This window comes from Peromyscus eremicus, chromosome 2, assembly GCF_949786415.1.
Source record: "Peromyscus eremicus chromosome 2, PerEre_H2_v1, whole genome shotgun sequence".
In the NCBI taxonomy this organism is placed as follows: domain Eukaryota; kingdom Metazoa; phylum Chordata; class Mammalia; order Rodentia; family Cricetidae; genus Peromyscus; species Peromyscus eremicus.
In genome coordinates, this window is record NC_081417.1 from 122,473,036 (window position 1) to 122,490,766 (window position 17,731).

The 17,731-nt window shown below is 46.4% G+C and overlaps 1 protein-coding gene and 1 non-coding gene across 2 annotated transcripts in view; both read right to left on the minus strand.

The window, feature by feature from the left end:
* Positions 1–9,910: 9,910 nt before the first annotated feature.
* Positions 9,911–10,012, minus strand: LOC131905400 (U6 spliceosomal RNA). The gene has a single exon (XR_009377916.1). It is a non-coding gene; the product is annotated as a U6 spliceosomal RNA (small nuclear RNA).
* A 2,051-nt stretch (positions 10,013–12,063) lies between these two features.
* Positions 12,064–17,731, minus strand: part of Scp2 (sterol carrier protein 2) — a 90,487-nt gene continuing 84,819 nt past the window's right edge. Inside the window, exons 15-16 of the mRNA XM_059254665.1 lie at positions 15,129–15,208; positions 12,064–12,467 (exon numbers count right to left, since the gene is read on the minus strand). Coding sequence (XP_059110648.1) covers positions 12,372–12,467; positions 15,129–15,208 — 176 coding nt within the window. The 3' untranslated portion in view covers positions 12,064–12,371. The remainder of the gene's footprint in view (positions 12,468–15,128; positions 15,209–17,731) is intronic.

Here is a 17,731-nt window from a genome sequence, read left to right on the forward strand (position 1 = left end):
CCCGCACCTGAGGGCAGCCGCGAAGGCTCCTTCCAGCCACTGCCCGAGAGGATTTTGCAACCCTTCCAGGGGCAAGTGCCTTTCCGTTCCCTCTCCCACCCTGGGGTCCTGGGCTGTGGCTAACGCGGCGCCAGCCAAGACCATGCTGGACCCCTTCCCGGCAAAATTCCTTGTTTTCCTCCCCCACCATCCGCTCTCCCTCCATGGGGCCCTGGGGTCCACAATTTGGTGAACCTTGAAGGTTGGTAAATTGGGCCGCAGTCTTCATGCACACAACTCCTACTAGTCACAGAAAGGCAAGGGGGTGAGCAGGGAGCACTTACGGCACCATCTTGCTCCCGGGAGCTGAAAATGGTTCCAAGGAAAGGCACATTAAGTACTAGCAGCTGAAGCAACACTGCTCGGCGCCAGGGGCTTCATGGCTGGAAAGGCGGTGGGATGGGTTTGGGTGCTGCTTGGAACCTCCGCTGTGAAACAAACCTTTCAGACGTGCTCCAGCCGCTGAGCAGGACTCACCTGGCTCTCTGAGAAGGATGAAGTTAATAAATCAAACGTGGGACCACTTGGCCACCTAAACTGCCAAGACCCTGAAAGGCTCTGGTAAAGTGGCTCCAGACCTTTCGCTCTTGCGCTGCCGGGCATTCTGTTTCTACCTCCCTGCGTTAGTCTCTAATCCCTACAGCCCTGCAAAGGAGACTATTTCTCTAACAAGTAAAGGGCATGGCCACTGCCAGACTGTGTAACTAACATGACCACTCAGAGCTGGGCATTCGGGTCCATCTACCCATCTCAACAACCCTCTGTGATGCGAACAGGCAGATTGGTGAGTGGGTAAGGATAGAACCTGGATTTGAACCCACAACCATCTGTTTCCATTACCCATCACTGAAGAACTTAACAAGAATGAGAAAGGGAAATATTTTGCCTTCTTTGGCCTCAAATTCCAGTCCTCTCTGAGCTCAAACTTGAAAGTTGGTATGATTCACAGGATTGGACAGGGCCCAACAGAGATGCATCTCGTGTTTTCTGGACAGGGCCTAGATTCAAGCGGAGCTGAAAGAACTGGAATCTATTGGCCTGATTACCCATGACCCAACATCTTCTAGAACAAGGAGAGTCAGCACATACTGAGTGCTAGCAAAGTGTCAAGCCCTGTCCTTAAATCTCCTGCCCTCCCAGCCCTGTGGGGAAGGGACCCTAGGCTATACCGGGAAGGGCCAGGCACTTGGAACACCAGACACTCACTTCCCTACTATCAAAACTAGCTCTGCCAAGCCAGTGCCCACACGTGTTTTGTGTCTGTGTGGTGCTGAAGATACAAGCCGCATTACAGAGGCCCGGTCTGGAGGAATCATGAGTGTCTCGGGTAGAAAAGGGAGCCGATCCCGCTGCAGAAGCAAGTCCTCTGGCTTTCAGAAGGCATGAGGCACCGCTGAGGCTACCAGGGTGGCTTCAGCTCCTTCACACTGCTTCTCGGTGTCAGCATCTGTTTGGTTTGAGATCACTACAGTACATGATGTCAAGTACAGGGTTTGGATGGAGACCTGGGCCCCAAGGAAAAGAAATGGCTATACATCAAACTGTCTACGTTACAGAGAAATCCAGGATGCTGCACAGCACTGGACTCGTGGTAAGTACTCCATAAATAATAGCTGTTTTTACAAGACTGTTACCCAGTCCTGACTGAACTCCAAGAGATGTCCAATAGAAATGCAAAGGCCAGTGTCATGGAGCATGAGTAACCCCAGGACTTAGGGGCTGGGGCAGGAAGACAGCAAGCTTGAGACAGCTGGGCTACATGGTGAAGTTCTGTCTCAAAAAGTGGTGGGGTGGAGGGTTGGAGAGATGCCTCAGTGGGTAAAGCCCTTGCCACACAAGCCCAATGACCTGAGTTCGAATCCCCAGAAGCCATGGGAAAGCCAGACACTGTAGCGCATATGTCTGTAATTCCTGTGCACTCCAACCAGATGGGAAGTGGGGACAGGAGAATCCCCAAAAACTGTCTCAACGAGGTACAAGGTGAGGACTGACTCTGGAGGTTATCCTGACCCCCCCACACATTCACATTTCAGCCCCCCATGCTTGTATTAACACACTAGTAACACAGGTATACACAAAGATTTTAAAGACAAGTGTCGAGAAATAAACTCCTGCACGGCCAGCCCAAGTGCCTGCTAATTAGAAACGGAAGGAAACAACATCTAAGAGGGAGAAAAACAAGGCACGTGAGACACGGAGCGAGGGCTGAAGGACAGGAAGGCGCTAGAGGGGTTGATGGTGAAAAGCAGAGTCAAGCTATTTATTAGACTTTATCAACCAGAGAAGAAAAGAATCCCCTCTACCTTGAGCTCAGGACTCGAGGCCGTTCCTTATCCAGTAGCAGAATCCTGAACACTGAGCAACAGAAGGGGCTGAATTAAATCAGTGCTGTTTGGGGCTATGGAGTCTGTCTGAAAGTTTTTTATTGTTGTTTTCATTAGTGCTGGGGATTAAATTTAGGGCAGTGTGCACACTGGGCAAATGATCTACTGCTAAGCCCTACCCTCAGCCCTCTTTTTAATTTTTGTGAAATTTTGATACAGGGTGTCATCAAGTTGCCCATCTTGAACCAGTGGTCTGCTTGCCTATGACTTCTCAAGTCAGTGAGCCTAAAGGCCTGCAACCATCACACCTGACAGAAGGCTCTGGACAGAGGCCAAGACTTGGGGTGGGGGAGACGGCTCAGTTGGTCAAGTGCTCACATGAAGACCTGAGTTCAATTTCAAGCACCCACCCAAAAAAAGTTGAGTACAGTGGCATGCACTCAGAAATTGGAGTGGGGGCGGAGTAGAGACAGGATCCCTGGGGCCTTCGGGCAGCTAGTCTAGCTTAATTGGTGAATTCGAGGCTCCCAGAGAGAGAGCAAGCTTGTCTCAAAATATAGAAAGACTAGAGACACAGATCAGTCGGTAAAGTGTTTGTGTGCAAGCCTGAGGACCTAAAGTTTGGATCCCCAGCACCAATGTGAAAGCCAGTCATGGCAGCACATGCCTGTAAGGCACCCCAATATTGTGGGGCTAAAGACAGGCCAATCCCAGCTCACTGGCCAGCCAGTCTTGCCAAATACAGTCATCTTGAGGGACCCTGTATCAAAAACCAAAGTGGAGAGCAATTGAGAAAGACACCTGGATTATACTTCTGGCCTCCAAGGACATGTGCACACATGTGCACATGAGCACACACAAAGACAAAACTCAGCAAGGAAGCAGAGAATGATGGGAAAACCACAGGCCAAATCCTGTACAAAGAGGTCTGGACTCCTATTACATTTCACACAAGCTTTTATTGGATTTGTGTATTTTTAATGTCCTTCACTGGGTTGAGCCCTCCAGGGCAAGAACCTTAAGTCATGTTGGGCGAGGTCCCAGGTAGAATGTCACATACCACCCTCCAACATACACACACACCAGAATGCCCACCCCTTACCCTCCACAACTTGAAAATACATGACACAAAGGGCTTTGCAGATGTAATAAAGCCTGTGGACATTTTCTTTGGGGAGAGGGCTACTGCTGGGGATTGAACTCAGGGCCTCAAACATTACCCAAATCTCCAGCCCAAGGTTGTGGATTTTCTTAATTTTGTCATGTAAACTTATCTATCCATGCTGAGACATTTTGCAGACTTGAGACAGGAGAAATGAAACAGAAGGGGCCTTCAAAAAGATGTGGCATGTGAGGCTTCCACTAGCTTTAAAGATGAAGGAGCTGTGAGTCAGGGAAGGAGACAGTCTAGAAGCTGCAACACTCCCAGCCACCGACAAGGGCCTTCGGGCCTGTGGCAGCACAGAGCTGAGCTCTGCTGAAATCCTCACCCATCACACCAGCAGATTCTCTGGTGGTCTCCTCATAGCAGCTCAGGGCCACAGTAACTCAGCTTGTAAGACCCGAGCAAGGTAGCCAGGACAACCAACCAGACATCCTGAACCATGTGGTATTATCTACCCCTTACTTCAGGAAACCCATGCCCAGGGAGGAAATGAAACTTGCCCAGAGCACCCTGCTAATGAGGGCTGGAGGTAGAATTCAGTCTTGGGTCTTCAGGTTCCAGACCAGTAAGAATCTTGTGCAGCAGCCATTCAGTCAGAGAGCCTAGTACATACAGCAACATACCTCGGGCTGCTTTCACACTGAAAACTTGAAAGCTTTTGAAGTTTCAATTTCTTCCAAAATTATGAGCAAGTATAAAAAGTAAAGGAGAGGAACAAGTCTTTCTGGCACACAGAAGTATTTTAAAAGAAGTCCTCAAAAACAGCCGCCAGTGAAAGGGCTTGTTCTCCATCAGACAATCCTTCAGGCATCCCTAAGATCTGTCTCACATTGGATGTCCTCAGGGGTGAGACACCTACCTCTGTGCTTGGTGCCTCTAGTCCACTCACTACCAGTTTTTATTGCCAAGTTCAACTGATTTTTTTCTTTTTAAACAAGTATTTATTCATTTTACTAATTTATGAGTTTCTGACCTGCTGTATGTGTGTAGCGTGTATGTAGCTGGTGTCCAGGGTGTCTGATCCCCTGCCACTGGAGTTACAGATGGTTGTGAGCCACCATGTGGGTGCTGGGAATTGAACCAGGGTCCTCTGGAAGAGCCACAAATGCTCTTAATCGCTGAGCCAACTCTCCAGCCCTCAACTGTTTCAACCAGAGATTTCTTCTCATCCTGTATTTCTTCCTTTCACTCGTAATAGCTAAGCAAGCTTCCACCCTCCTTGGTCTTTCCTTTGCTCACGTTTGTGAGCTGGTATCACACCCTGCCCTTGGGAATCATCTCACCAAACCTAAGGCTTCTTAGAGCTGCCTAAGTCAGCCAGCCATTCATTACAGTATCTCTATGTCCGTTTATTTCCATCCCAATGAAGTATCTTGAACAGACCTGTGTCTTTCATACTACAGGTGTCATATTCTAAAAAGTGAATTATAAAATAACTTGGAAAAAAAAGGTTAACATTGGGTAGTTGATTAGTACTTACTTGTCTGGCTTTAACTTATGTAACCGTTTTCTTTAAAGATTAAATTTTAATTATTTGTATGTGTGGTTTTTTGGTGTTTTTTTTTTTTTTTTTTGGAGGGGGGATGGTATGTGCACATGAGTGCAGGTGTCCAAGAAAGCTGGAGACACTGGATCTCCCTGGGGCTGGAATTACAGACAATTGAGATCCGCCTGATGGTGGTGCTGGGAACCGAACTCAGTTCCTCTATAAGAGCAGCCCACTGTTGTGGGAATTTGATCCTTTTAGCCAATGGTATTGGAGTGACTAGTCCTATGGGTGTGGTCTTCTCTGTGTACATGACCCCATAAGCACTGAGGAAGATCCCACTCTTCTCTTGGACGTAGAAGGTTTCCTGATGCCACAGCTTGGTGACCAGGTCCAGAACTTTCCCCATCCTTCCCTGGTGGACAAAGAGGCAGAGGTGCCGCTTCATTCTGTGTTCGTGAATGTATTATTTCCGTTTCATCCTTTAATAAAGGGTGATCCCAGGCTTCTGTGGATTCTTGCTTTAGCCCACAACCTTAACCACTGAACCATCTCTTCAGTCCAATCTGTTTTTTTTTTATTTTAATTTTTTTTGCAGTGGTGTGATCAAACCCAGGGCCTTGCACATACTAGGAAAGCATCCTACCATTAGGCTACATCCCCAGTCCCTTTGCCTGCAATTTAAATAAACAGCACAGTATAATTAACTGCCCTTACTTAACTGTCCATAATGAACGTTATGGCCATAAATGCAGCAACTGTAAGTCAGACATTTGCCATGTCTACACACTGCTGGAAATAGTAACATGAATATTGGCAGTGAAGACTTACGAGAACTAACTTATATGACCTCCACTTTGGGCAGTAAGTTTTGGATTTTCTTTCTTTCTTTCTCCCTCTCTCTCTTTTTTTAAATAGTTCTTCAAGAAGTCTGGCTAAAATCCCATACCAGATAAAACATCCAGCCAGATGGAATCAGACTCCACACTTCTCAAGGGCCAGAAATCTAGCCCAATATTCTCTGCTCTTACCAAGAATTAAAGAGTTGTTTGTTGCAGCGGTCTCCAGACACATCTAAGATTGGACCATTCCAGAAGATTTTGTAACTCTCTATTGAGAAAAACTCTAAAATTTGGCCAGACTTGGCTGTGGTTCCTACAGCCCATAAATCTTTCAGGCCCCTCTTCGGCTGTTTAGTACAAACCCCTAACTCTTACCAGTGTGGGTCTGACCCATGGACTACATGGAGGCACAGCCTGGCTGATTTCTTCTCTGGTCAACAGTATCTGTGGACGTTGTTATGTTCAGAAAGCAGCTGTTGCATAGGTCAACTAGAACTGCAACATTTGGCAAAAGCTAAGCCTCTGAATGTCATACCAAATAATTCTATATCTGTTCATTTAGTTACTCTTTAGTTATAGAGGCAATTACATTTTAATGGTTCTTAGTCAGGCTTGGTGATGCATGCCTTTAATCCCAGCACTTGGGATTTAAAGAGTTTAAAGCTAGCCTGGTCTACATAGAAAGTTCCAGAACAGCCAGGACTACATAGAAAGACCCTATCTTAAAAAAAAAAAAAAAAAAAAAAAAAAGATGGTTCTAAAGGAAAATGTAAGAATACAAGAATACATATGGTCAATAAAAGCAAACTGCTCTCAATCCTAAACCTAACTGGTTATCTGAACTCAGAGAATTCTCAGAATATCCCAAACCAGTAATTTCTTCATATAAAGAAACCTTTCTCAAATAACCTTACAACGATCTACTGAGTGCTAACGTACACTTGACATTTTACAGCTACTAGCCTCACACACCTAGGTCAGGCACAATCACTTCAAGATTTATTATCTGTATGCGCGTGTCACGTGTGTATGGGTAGCCAAGGAGGCCGGAAGGCAGCACTGGATCCCCAGGAACTGGAAGCCACCCAACATGGGTGCTGGGTTCCAAACGTGGGTCCTCCGGTAGAGCAGCAGGTGCTTTTAACTCCAACTTAAAAAAAAAAGTGTGTGTGTGTGTGTGTGTTGCCTACATGTATGTATATGAACCACGTGTGCCTTGTGCCTGCAGAGGTCAGAAGAAGGTGTTGGATCCCCTAGAACTGGAGTTAAGGATGGTTCTGAGCCACTGTGTGGGTGTTGGGAACTGAATCCAGGTCCTTTCCTAGAGCAACAAGTACTCTTAATGGCTGAGCCAGCTCTCCAGCCCCTCAACTTTTTCTAAAAGAAATGTATTATTGTTTTCATTTGTGCATATGTCTGTGTGAGTGAATGCCACATGTGTGCACATACCCTAAGAGGTCAGAAGAGAGTGTCAGATCCTCTGGAGCTGGAGCTACAGGCAGTTACCAGCCACCAGACATAGGTGCTAGGAACTGAGCTTGGATCCTCTGTAAACAGCAGGCGCTCTTAACCATTCTATCTCTTCTCCTTACAGAAGGTCAAACTGGATCTTCACTTACTATTAGCTCAAGGTCATAAAGCTGTGAACTGCCACACTGACAGACCCCTAAGTTTCCCACAATACTATGCTCCTCTAAATGTCTACAAGTCTCAGAAGAGAACATCATTAGCTACGGCTTTATGTTCCTGTTTTATTCCTTTAAGGTGACACACACACAGAGAAAACCAGAACACTTAGGAACTACCTTTTACGAAGTATTTCACATTCTAAAGAGAGCTCTTAAGCTGGATGTGGTGGTACATACCTGTTTGTAATCCCAGCATCTGGGCTGTGGAGGCAGGAAGATCAGGAGTTCGAGGTCATCCTCAGCTACACAGTGAGTTAGAGCTAGCCTGGGCTACAGGAGACTGTCTCAAACAAACAAACAAAAACTTTAATTACTATCTAATCTTCATCACTTCAAGAAATAGTTATTGGGGCTGGAGAGGTGGCCCAATGGTTAAGAACTTATACTGCTTTTGCAGAGGACCTGGGTTCAGTTCCCAGCACCCACATCCAGTGGCTCACAATTGCTTGTAACTCTGGTTTAAAGTTTTTTGTTTTGTTTTGTTTTAATTGGCCTTAAAAACAAATTACTATTGGCTTACCTCTAATGGATACTATACTGACACTAGAGATGAGATGAGTTTCTAGAACATTCAAGATATTTGCAGTCTAAGGGACCTGGTTTCTTCTTTGTAAAGAAAGAAACTGAAAGCCAGCATAACTTGAATGCCTTATGCTAACTTGGCTTACAGGAGGCAGAGACTGCCTGGTCAGGTACCAGTGTCTCAGCCCAGAGGCCTCTCTGCCTCCAGCCTCTTCCTACCCAGATTTTCCATTGTTCCTCTGCTTATCCAATGCAGATGGTAGGAATCTATGTGAAGTCATCTGGAGCAAACAGCGAGGCTAATGATTAATGCATCGACAGCCCTGGGGCTGCCACTTTTACCCCCAAAAGCGCTAATAAACTGATCTTTCTTACTACTTAATTCAGGATTCTGTTTTTGGTTGAAAGACTTAGGAGATTCCAAATGTTTTCAAAGATCAGGACAAGTCAGGCTAAGGAAGAATCCCTAATGTTTGCTTTCGTCATTAGGGTTAACAGATGGTCCATTTTAACAGACTACGATTTTGTGACTAGGTTTCCACCCTCAGACATGCCCTTCTGTTGAAACTGTTGGTGAGTTAGCTTCCTCCCTCCCTCTCTCCCTTCCCTTCTTTCTTCCATTCGGTCAATCAGTGACAGTCAAGACTGGGGAAGGGGGCATCACACTAGATGCACGAGAAGCAGATTTTGCCCCTAACGAGCTTTCTGGTGGGAGACAGGAACACATTACCATGAGGGAGTGATTAGTTCCCTTTTGTGACTCATGGGGACAACTTCCTGAAAGGATGAAATCTGAGTTTTCAAAGTGTGTATGGGGACAGGGGCTGAGTGACCAGGGGTGACACAGAGAACAGTATGAGCAACCCCACCTGGGTTGGACTTCAGTATACAAAAAAACGTGCCTGCGCAGTGTGAATTCTTGGGAACCAAGTGTACTACTTCCCAAGAGAACTCTCATCTTATGTCACTGAATTTTACAAAACCAATTCCAGTCTAGCCTTCATCCCTACTATGCCATTGAACCAATTTTATTTTGGTTACCAATGATCGCCATGTTGCCAAATTCTGTCAGACATCAAACTACTGGACCTCACTGACCCTTCCCAATTTTGGCTGTGCTCTCTTCTGGAATTTTCCATCTACCTCTCTGTCTACTTGACCTCTGTTTTACCCAAGGCTAACCCAAACCCTAATCCCCAGCTCCACACAATACCACCCATTCCTGCAACTTTAAACTCAATCCTTTTGTTAACAGAATCCAAATGTGTCTCCGAATAACTCAGCTGACCTCATCTTGTCAGCTCAACACCTTCCCGAATATTTCTACCTGGTATTTCTTGGGTACCCAGACTCAAGTTCCAAAGATAAGTGTTTCAAACGCTCCTGCTTCAGGTTTCGCTGTGGTCCAGCTAGGGTCCGCCCTGGGAGTAGCTAGTCACCGGCAGTTAGTCTCACCTCTGTATCTAGTTGCCACCTTGTGCCAGTTAGCTCTAGCTCTACCTCCTCTCCACATCTGTCTCCATGACTGACAGACGCCTTGGTAGAGAGCACCATCCGTTTGCATTTAGACAGCCACTTTGCTCAGAAGGTTGTCACACAGGCGTGAGGGTGGAAGCGGAAGCCATGGCAGTGCCCTGCCTTCAGTCCCTGTTCTGGAGAGCACCATCTGGTCACAGACACCCCACCTCCATCCTCTCCTGGTCCATGTGGAATTTTGAAGCTAGGCGTGACACATGACTTTCTTGTTTTCTATTCTAATAAGACTAAATTTATTCAGTATCCTAGTAAAAACTTTGATCGCAAGTATCCAACAGTTTAAAAGTACCAAACAGATCTGTAGGTTTAAAAACATGAAACACTTCACAAATTTGTACATTTGTGCCAGGGGCCAGGCTAATCATCTCTAGATCATTCCAATTTAGTATCTGTGCTGCCAAAGAGAGCACACGACTTTCTCTGAACAAAGACACGTGACCAAAAGCTTTAAGAACACTACCTTTCTCTCTTCCTATGCCGTGATGGCAAGGTGGCCAGCAGCAGAGTGACAAGCATGTGAAGCCCTGTCTTAGCTCCCTGCGGCTGCAGAGAACGACATACCTTACCAATGTCTTACAGAATGAACCAGACCTACGGTAAGAGGCTCCCGGCCCTTCCCTCATCTCCGGCCTGTCCTTCCACTCACTGCAGTCTGCTCACGCTGACCCCTTGCAAGTTTTAGAGCAAGCCACCTTTTAACTCAGCACCCTTCACTTACTCCCAGCCTTCTCAACCTTCTGTCCTCAGCTTAAACATGACCTCCTCATAGCTGTCTCTAACGGCATCACAGAGACTGTCCCTGCAGCCCTCTATCACGTCCCCTGACCACTTGCTGCCCAGCATGTCAGTCTGTGATGATCCCTCATCTCTGTGATTGCCTCCCTGACTGCCCTGAGAACAAGAGGGGGAGGAGCTCCCCAGCATCTCTGGAGCTTGCACTGTGCCGCCGCCGTTTGGATGTAGTGCCTTCTGTTCCCATACGATCGGCCCGAAGCCCATTTCTAGGACCTCTTGTCATCAGAGAGGGTGGAAGGGAGCGGCAAACACAAACTACAGAGAAATCAGGCATTTTACTTCCTCCTTTGTCTTTCTTCTCAGAGTTAAGAAGCCACTCTGATTAGGAAGTGGGTCTATTCCTTGAATCCATCTATGGGACTTGAGGTCAACCTGTCGTGGTTTAATTTACCCTCAGGTACTATCACCAAATGCCTTGTTGGTCACAGAACACAGAAAGCTAATGGTCTCAGGGACCTGAGCAAGTCCTGACCACACTAACAAGGACCACGAATATTCAGGACGAATCGAGCAACCTGACTTTTTTTTTTTAACCTCTGACCTCCTTTATAAAGGAACAACAAAAGCTGGACCTACAGCTGGGCATGGTGTCACACACCTACGATCCCAACACTCGGGAGGCAGAGACAGGAGGATTACCACAAGTTCAAGACCAATTGGGCTATATGGAGAGTTCAGGCAAGCCAAAATTACATAATAAGACCTTGTCTCAAACCTCCTCTCAAAAAGCAATCAATCAATCCAGGGGGCAGCTGAGCTCCCAGTGAGAAGACCAGCCCAGCAGGAGACTTAGATCTCTCTTCTAATAACTCAGCAAACAGCACCCAGGCAAGCAGTTATTCACCTGCCTAAGAGAGGCAGTCTCCTGGCCAAGTGTTCTTCCCACACGTACCACCTCCCCAGTTAAGAACTAGCAACTGTGTGAGAGCGACTGGTAGATCATGTCCATGTCACACCTGAGTTCGAAGGCCCCAATGTTTTCTTTGCTCCATAGACTAGAGAGCCCCAGGCAAAAAGAACATACACAATAAAAACGGAGATAGGAAGAGCTATTTTAATTTTCTTTTTAAATCTTCCAAAAGCATTATTTTTATCCAAACCTAAGTTATAACAAAGAGCATTAGAATCAGAAAAACTAGGAAGAAAGATAAATGCAGACAATCAAATGTATGAAAAAGAGAATTGTGAGACTTAGTTTATGAACTTATTAACAGGAAGTTAGAATTGAAGCCTGTGTCTCCGGAAGAAACCTTATTCTATTATTTTGAGCAATGGCATCCAATGGCTCTAGTACCCTGATTTTTTAAAAGATACCCATTAAAAAAATATTTTAAAAACAGCTCTGTTCAGCTGTAAATTCCCTCCTAAGCTCTGACCATAATTCTTGTATTTTACCTGGGAAGAAAAGAACTGTTTCTGATGGCATGAAATGCACATTTTCAAAGTTTTTTCTTTTCTTTTCTTTTTTTTTTAAACTTAGTACAGAATTTTATTTTAAGAACTATTAGTGAGAACTTGATGCAGGTAATTAAGTGCGAGACACTACTCCTGGTAACTATGGAAGTCTGTCTCTTCTCCAGTCCCCCAAGGGAACTCTCACACCAAGTGTCCCGCACAATGATCCTTAAATACACTTCTAAGCAGAACAAGAGCTTTGTTTTCAGTCTTTAGGTTACGGTCTGAATTTTATTCTGAAACGCGAATTTACCCCAAACCATCATTGACATAGTAGCTTTGTCATGCACAGTTGTACTCAAGTTCTCAAAGCAGCAGCAGCAGCAGCAGCAGTCTGGGAGGCCCTATTCACCCCCAGCTCAGGAAAAACTCGATTGGCCACACCCACTTAGCAACAAATCTACCTCATGCTACCCAGGAAGTGTCAGTCTAAGCCCTGACAATGAGCCGTGGATATCTACATATCCACGTGGATATCTACATCTCATCGTGTGTTCTGAGGTTGCCAGAGGGGGCTCTTCACAGCTTGGCTTTGCCGGGCTGAAGCTGAAGGTTCTGCAGTTTCATCGCCAGAGCCATGTTACCAGCAATTTTCAGTTTACCTTGAAAGAAGGCCTGTGAGTGATAAAAAATACCATTCGTTAGTTGGCGGGTTGGTTCAGCATTTGCTAGTGTTTCTAGACTATTCAGGCCTGAGATCATCTATCAGGTCCTTAACTTTCTGCAAAAGACAAACCATAGCTTCCTGGGACAGATTTAGAACAAGACCCCTTGAAAGGAAGAATTCCCAACAGCCAAGCTTTATGTAGATGGAAAGGAATTCCCAAATTCCCTCCTCTTAAAAGTTGGGGCTCTCTACCTCAAATGTAGTGTACCTTGTTCAAATGCTAGGCAAAACAGATCCACACTAGATGAATTTGCTTTAAAATATTACTGGGCTTAAAACATGAAATGAAATTTTCAACAGATTGCTGGGAGAGAAAGCACACTCAAGCCCAGGTGGAAAGTCCTGGGATTCAGTGGATGGTGGAAACTCCACCATTGGCTCTGCTCAGCTTTCCCCAAAGGACTGGTCGTTGCAGAGGACAGCCCCTGTTCACGTGGGATTTCTGTTCCTCTGGCTCAGTGAGAAGCCTCAGCCACTCTGAAGGACAGAGCCACAAACTGTTCCATTTAACAAGGCTGGGGATTAGATCACATGACATTTGCTAAATTTACTGTGTAACAAAATCCTAGGGAGACTCAGAAGTAGCAAAATGAGGAATATACATGATTTCTACTATGACTTTAGTGTTTTAACTGAGTCTTTGAAATAAGGAAGAGCTGGCTGAGAAAGGTTTCTGGGAGTCTCAGAAGCAAGCAGCGTTGCTGGGTTTTTCCACACCCTGGTAGGGATCACCAACACTCCCATTCCCCCAGTAGGGACAAACTAAATATTTCCTTTTTATATGGCACAACTCCTGTCTGATGACTTAAAGGTCAGGTGTCTCAGAACACAATATATTTAACATATGTTATTTAAAAATACAAACCAGCTGTACAACTGAAATGCACCACCTTCTCCTTTTAAAGCTACAGGAGAAAATAATGGAGAAAGCAGGAGCGTCCTCCACGAGAATCCAAGCCTGAGGACCATGTTAATCTGGCCCTAAGTATTCTTTGTGCTTCTCTGTTGGCCAGATCACTGCTTTGTTTCAACTACAGCCAAACACTGAAATTAGAATTTCCACTGCATTTAATGATTCCCAGTCAAATCCTCTACCAAGCATCAGGAAAGGCCATTAGCACATTAACAGAAAGGTCTGCTACTTGAATCTTCAGTTCCTCTGGGTGTTCACAGGTGCTGAAGGAAAGTAAGCTGATACCATGCCCCCTCAAATGCTTGTTCATAGATAAACTATAGGAGAACAAGGACATCGGATGTGTGAGGGACGAGCCTCTGCCAGAGCTGTGTGGTGTGCACAGAACGGGCGCAGCAGCTGGGAGGGATGACAGCCAGCTCCTGTGCTGGTGGCCTGTCCCATCCAGGTTTCTGGAGCGGACTGCGGGTGGTGATGTCAACGCCAGGGTGTGCGTTGCACTGAAGCATCCCAGATGCATGCTGCTCAGTCATGGCATTGCTGAGACAAGCTTAGCTGCTAAGAAAACCCATTTAGACAGGAATAGGAGCGGGAGCCAGATTCAGTGTCGTCCATCATCAGTTACCTGGGAATACCAGAGACAAGATCTGAAGCAGCTAAGACAACAACAGAAAATGAAGTCAGAATAGAGGGAAGGTCTTGGGTTTCTTTTCTGCTAATGGAAGGCTTGCTGTCTCCAGTCCTCTTGACCCTGTTGATAAAGAAGGTTCCTTGACAACTCTGGGACCAGGGGGAACCATATGAGGCGTGTGTACATTTTAGATAAATACACTTTTTAATCTAACAACTGTTGATAGCAACCTAAAACCACCAGGCATTGTACTGTTGTAGAAACCCCGAGAACACGAGATGTGTCTGGTCTCCTGTGGCACTCGAGATCTAACGGGGATGAGACAGACTCAGGACAAGTGCTCAGCTCAGCCAGAAGAGGAACTGTACTCAACAACTCAGTCGGTCCTTGAGGAGCTGATTTGAAAAGGCAAGTCTGTCAGGGAAGCAGAGTTTAGGCAAAAAGAGCTTGGGCACCAAGAGGAACACAGAAGGCCCTTTTTACGTTCACCTCTCGCTCCCTCAATGTGTCCCTTTCTACCGAGCCTTGCTAACTCTGTATGTTAAGCCTTTCCTGAGGCTGTTCCTTCCTCCATGTGGGCTGACCACAGCCAGGAACAGTACCTTGGCCCTTACCATGGATCTAAGCAGCTGTGCTTGGTGTGTGTGTGTGTGCGCGCACGTGCGTGTGTGCGTGTGTGTGTGTGTGCGCATGCGTGTGTGTGTGTGTGTGTGTGTGTGTGTGTGTGTGTGTGTGTATGTGTGCACATACACCAAGAGCAGAGGGCAACACTGGGTGTCTTCTGCGGTTGCTCTCCACCTTATTTTCCGAGACAGCTCTCATTGTGAGCTCCAAGGATCCGTGTGTCTCTGCCTCCCCAGCACTGAGATGACAGACGTACATGCTATGCCCAGCTTCTTTCCGTGAGTGCTGGCGATCCAAACTCAGGTTCTCATGTTTGTGCGGCACGCACTTCACAGAAATCTGTTTCTTACCACACTAAGTGCAGGGACTACCTCAGGTTCCCCTGGCACTTCTAACACACAGGATGCTATTGTTCACATACGTCTGTGACATCGTACTTACCGACTGAGGATTCATTTTCCCAGTCATCAGAGCCAGCAAATCCGAGTCAGCCATGGTGATAGTGCAGTCCGCCTTCTTATCTACAGCAGACACACGCAAGAGAAAAGAAGAGAAGAAAGCATTCAGGACATGACACTTGGGGACCACTCCGTGCACGAGAATCACGCTGAAGCAGCAAGAGGACACCGGCACTCAGGGACACTTCCGCCGCAGTCTGGTAAGATGGTAGTTCAGTAACAGGAACGAGTTAAGAAAGCACGGTGCGTTCTTACACTGGAACACAAGGCAGCCAGGGTCTGGACGGCGAAGGTGTTGTATTTGTGACAGCAGTGAATAGAGGCAGTGACAAAGTAAACCCCAACAATGACCCCATTTTGCTTAAAAATAGTTTTCAACGATAGAAATGAAAGAAAAACAACTGCCATCTTAGACACAGATATGCTTCGGTTACTGTGGTTGACAGACTCAGGGTGGCCCTTATGATCCCTGCCTACCTTTGCATAATGCCCTTGGGCCAGTGTGAGCAGGACCTGTGCCTTGCTTCGGCCACAGGAAGGTGCTGGAACAGAATCCACGGGATTTCATCTAATAAGCGCCCATCTTGCCAGCAGACTCACACTTGCGCTCCTCTTGGCTCTGACCAGCTAGCTGTACATGTAAACTTCCCACAGAGAGGGCCATACTTTCCAAGGAGCTGGGGGCAACTGAAGCGTCATTCTCACAGCCACAGGAAAGACATTCTGCCAACAACCTGGCTTAGCTTGGATGCCGAAACCAATCAAGCCTCCAGATGGGGCCCAGCCCCGGCCAATAACTTGATGGCAGTTTTATGCAACCCTGTGCAAGAGAATCGAGCTAGGCTGTCATCAGCTCTTTAACCATTGGAAACGTGAGGTGATAAAGAAATGTATCCATTCCCCCACTATGTAGCCCAGGCTGGCCCCAAACTGGAATTACAAGTACACGCCACCAAGACTGGCTAACGTATATATTCTTTTAAGCCATTAAAGTCATGATAATTTGTTTTGCAGTCAGAAAACATTAACATAATTACATAAATATGGGATTAATCAACATTTCTGGTAAAAGACCAGACACTAAATATTGTAGGTTCTGAAGGTCACCAGGTCTCTATCACAATTCGCCATTCTATATAGTGCAAAAGCAGCCCCAGATAACATGCCAGTGAGTAGCTGGGTCCAGCAAAGGGTGTCCTTTTTTTAGTTTTTGTTGTTTTTGCATTTATTTATTCATTTCGGGTTTGTGTGTGCTCATATACACGCGCATGTGCCCATGTATGACACAGTGTGTATACATCAGAAGACAACTTGATGGAGTAAATTTTCTCCTACTGTGAGTTCTGGACTCAAGTCATCAGGCTTGGAGGCAAGTGCCTTTGCCCACTGAGTCATTTCACCAGCCTCCCCCCAAAAAAAACTCAAAGCAGTGTCAGAGGGAGGGAAAGGCACCTACAACTCACGGATCTACAAACAATCTGTGTCTAGAGCACTGAAGGAATTCCTACCACTCAGCGGCGAGAAGGTAGGGGAGGGGCTGGGGAATGGCTTGGGTGCTGCACACGTATAAGGACCTGAGTTTGGATCCCAGCACCCACAAAAGCTGGGTGCAGCCGGGCAGCAGAGCAAACCTTTAATCCCAGCACTCAGGAGGTGGAGGCAGGTGCATTTCTGAGTTGGAGGCCAGCCTGGTCTACAGAGTAAGTTCGAGGACAGCCAGGGCTACACAGAGAAACATTCTCAAAAAAAAACAAAACCCCTGGGTATAACCTCAGCACTGGGGGGTGGAGGGAGGGTAGAGACTGAAGGTCACTGGTGCTTGTGAGCCTCAAAACCTGCTCCAGGCTTAGGTTCAATGACAGATTTTTGTCTCAGAGGAACAAGGCAAAGTGACAGATCAGGACGCCTGATGTCCTACTCTGGACCCCACATGTGTGCACTTGTACGTACACATACAAATGGGCAAGGCCACCCTGGAACTCTCAAGGTAGACCAGGCTGGCCTTGAACTCACAGAGATCTGCCTGTCTCTGTCTCCCAAATGCTGGGATTAAAGGTATATGCCAGCACAGCCCAGCCTAAAGGGTTTTTGTTTTGTTTGGTAGATTTTATTGACTATAAATTATAGCCCGATAGACATGACTTTAAAAAAACTGCCAGTTCCAAGTACTATAAAAAATATGAGGCAACTGAATATAAAACAGGCACTATAGCAAAATCCTGACTGTGACGCACTTTATGACCTAACACTCCCACCCCAAAGAAATGTCCGAGGATGTGATAAAATGTCCAGAACAGCTTTCTTCAGAAAGACCTAAATTGGGAACAAGGCAGGCGCAACCTACAACGAGTAAATGCTGGGGTTTGGGCATGGTCAAGACGAGCCGTCAAGACGAGCCGTTGCTGCCTGCCATCACTTGACCGCATCCTACACTGCTGAACAGGAAGGAGACCAACGTAAAAAGAAGCAACTACGGGATGATTCCATCGACGGCTCCTAAATAAGTAACACTCGATCTGTGGTGACAGAATCTGCAACAAGGGTTCCTTTTTGGGGTGGATGGTATGAGGAGGGGCCTTAGGGAGG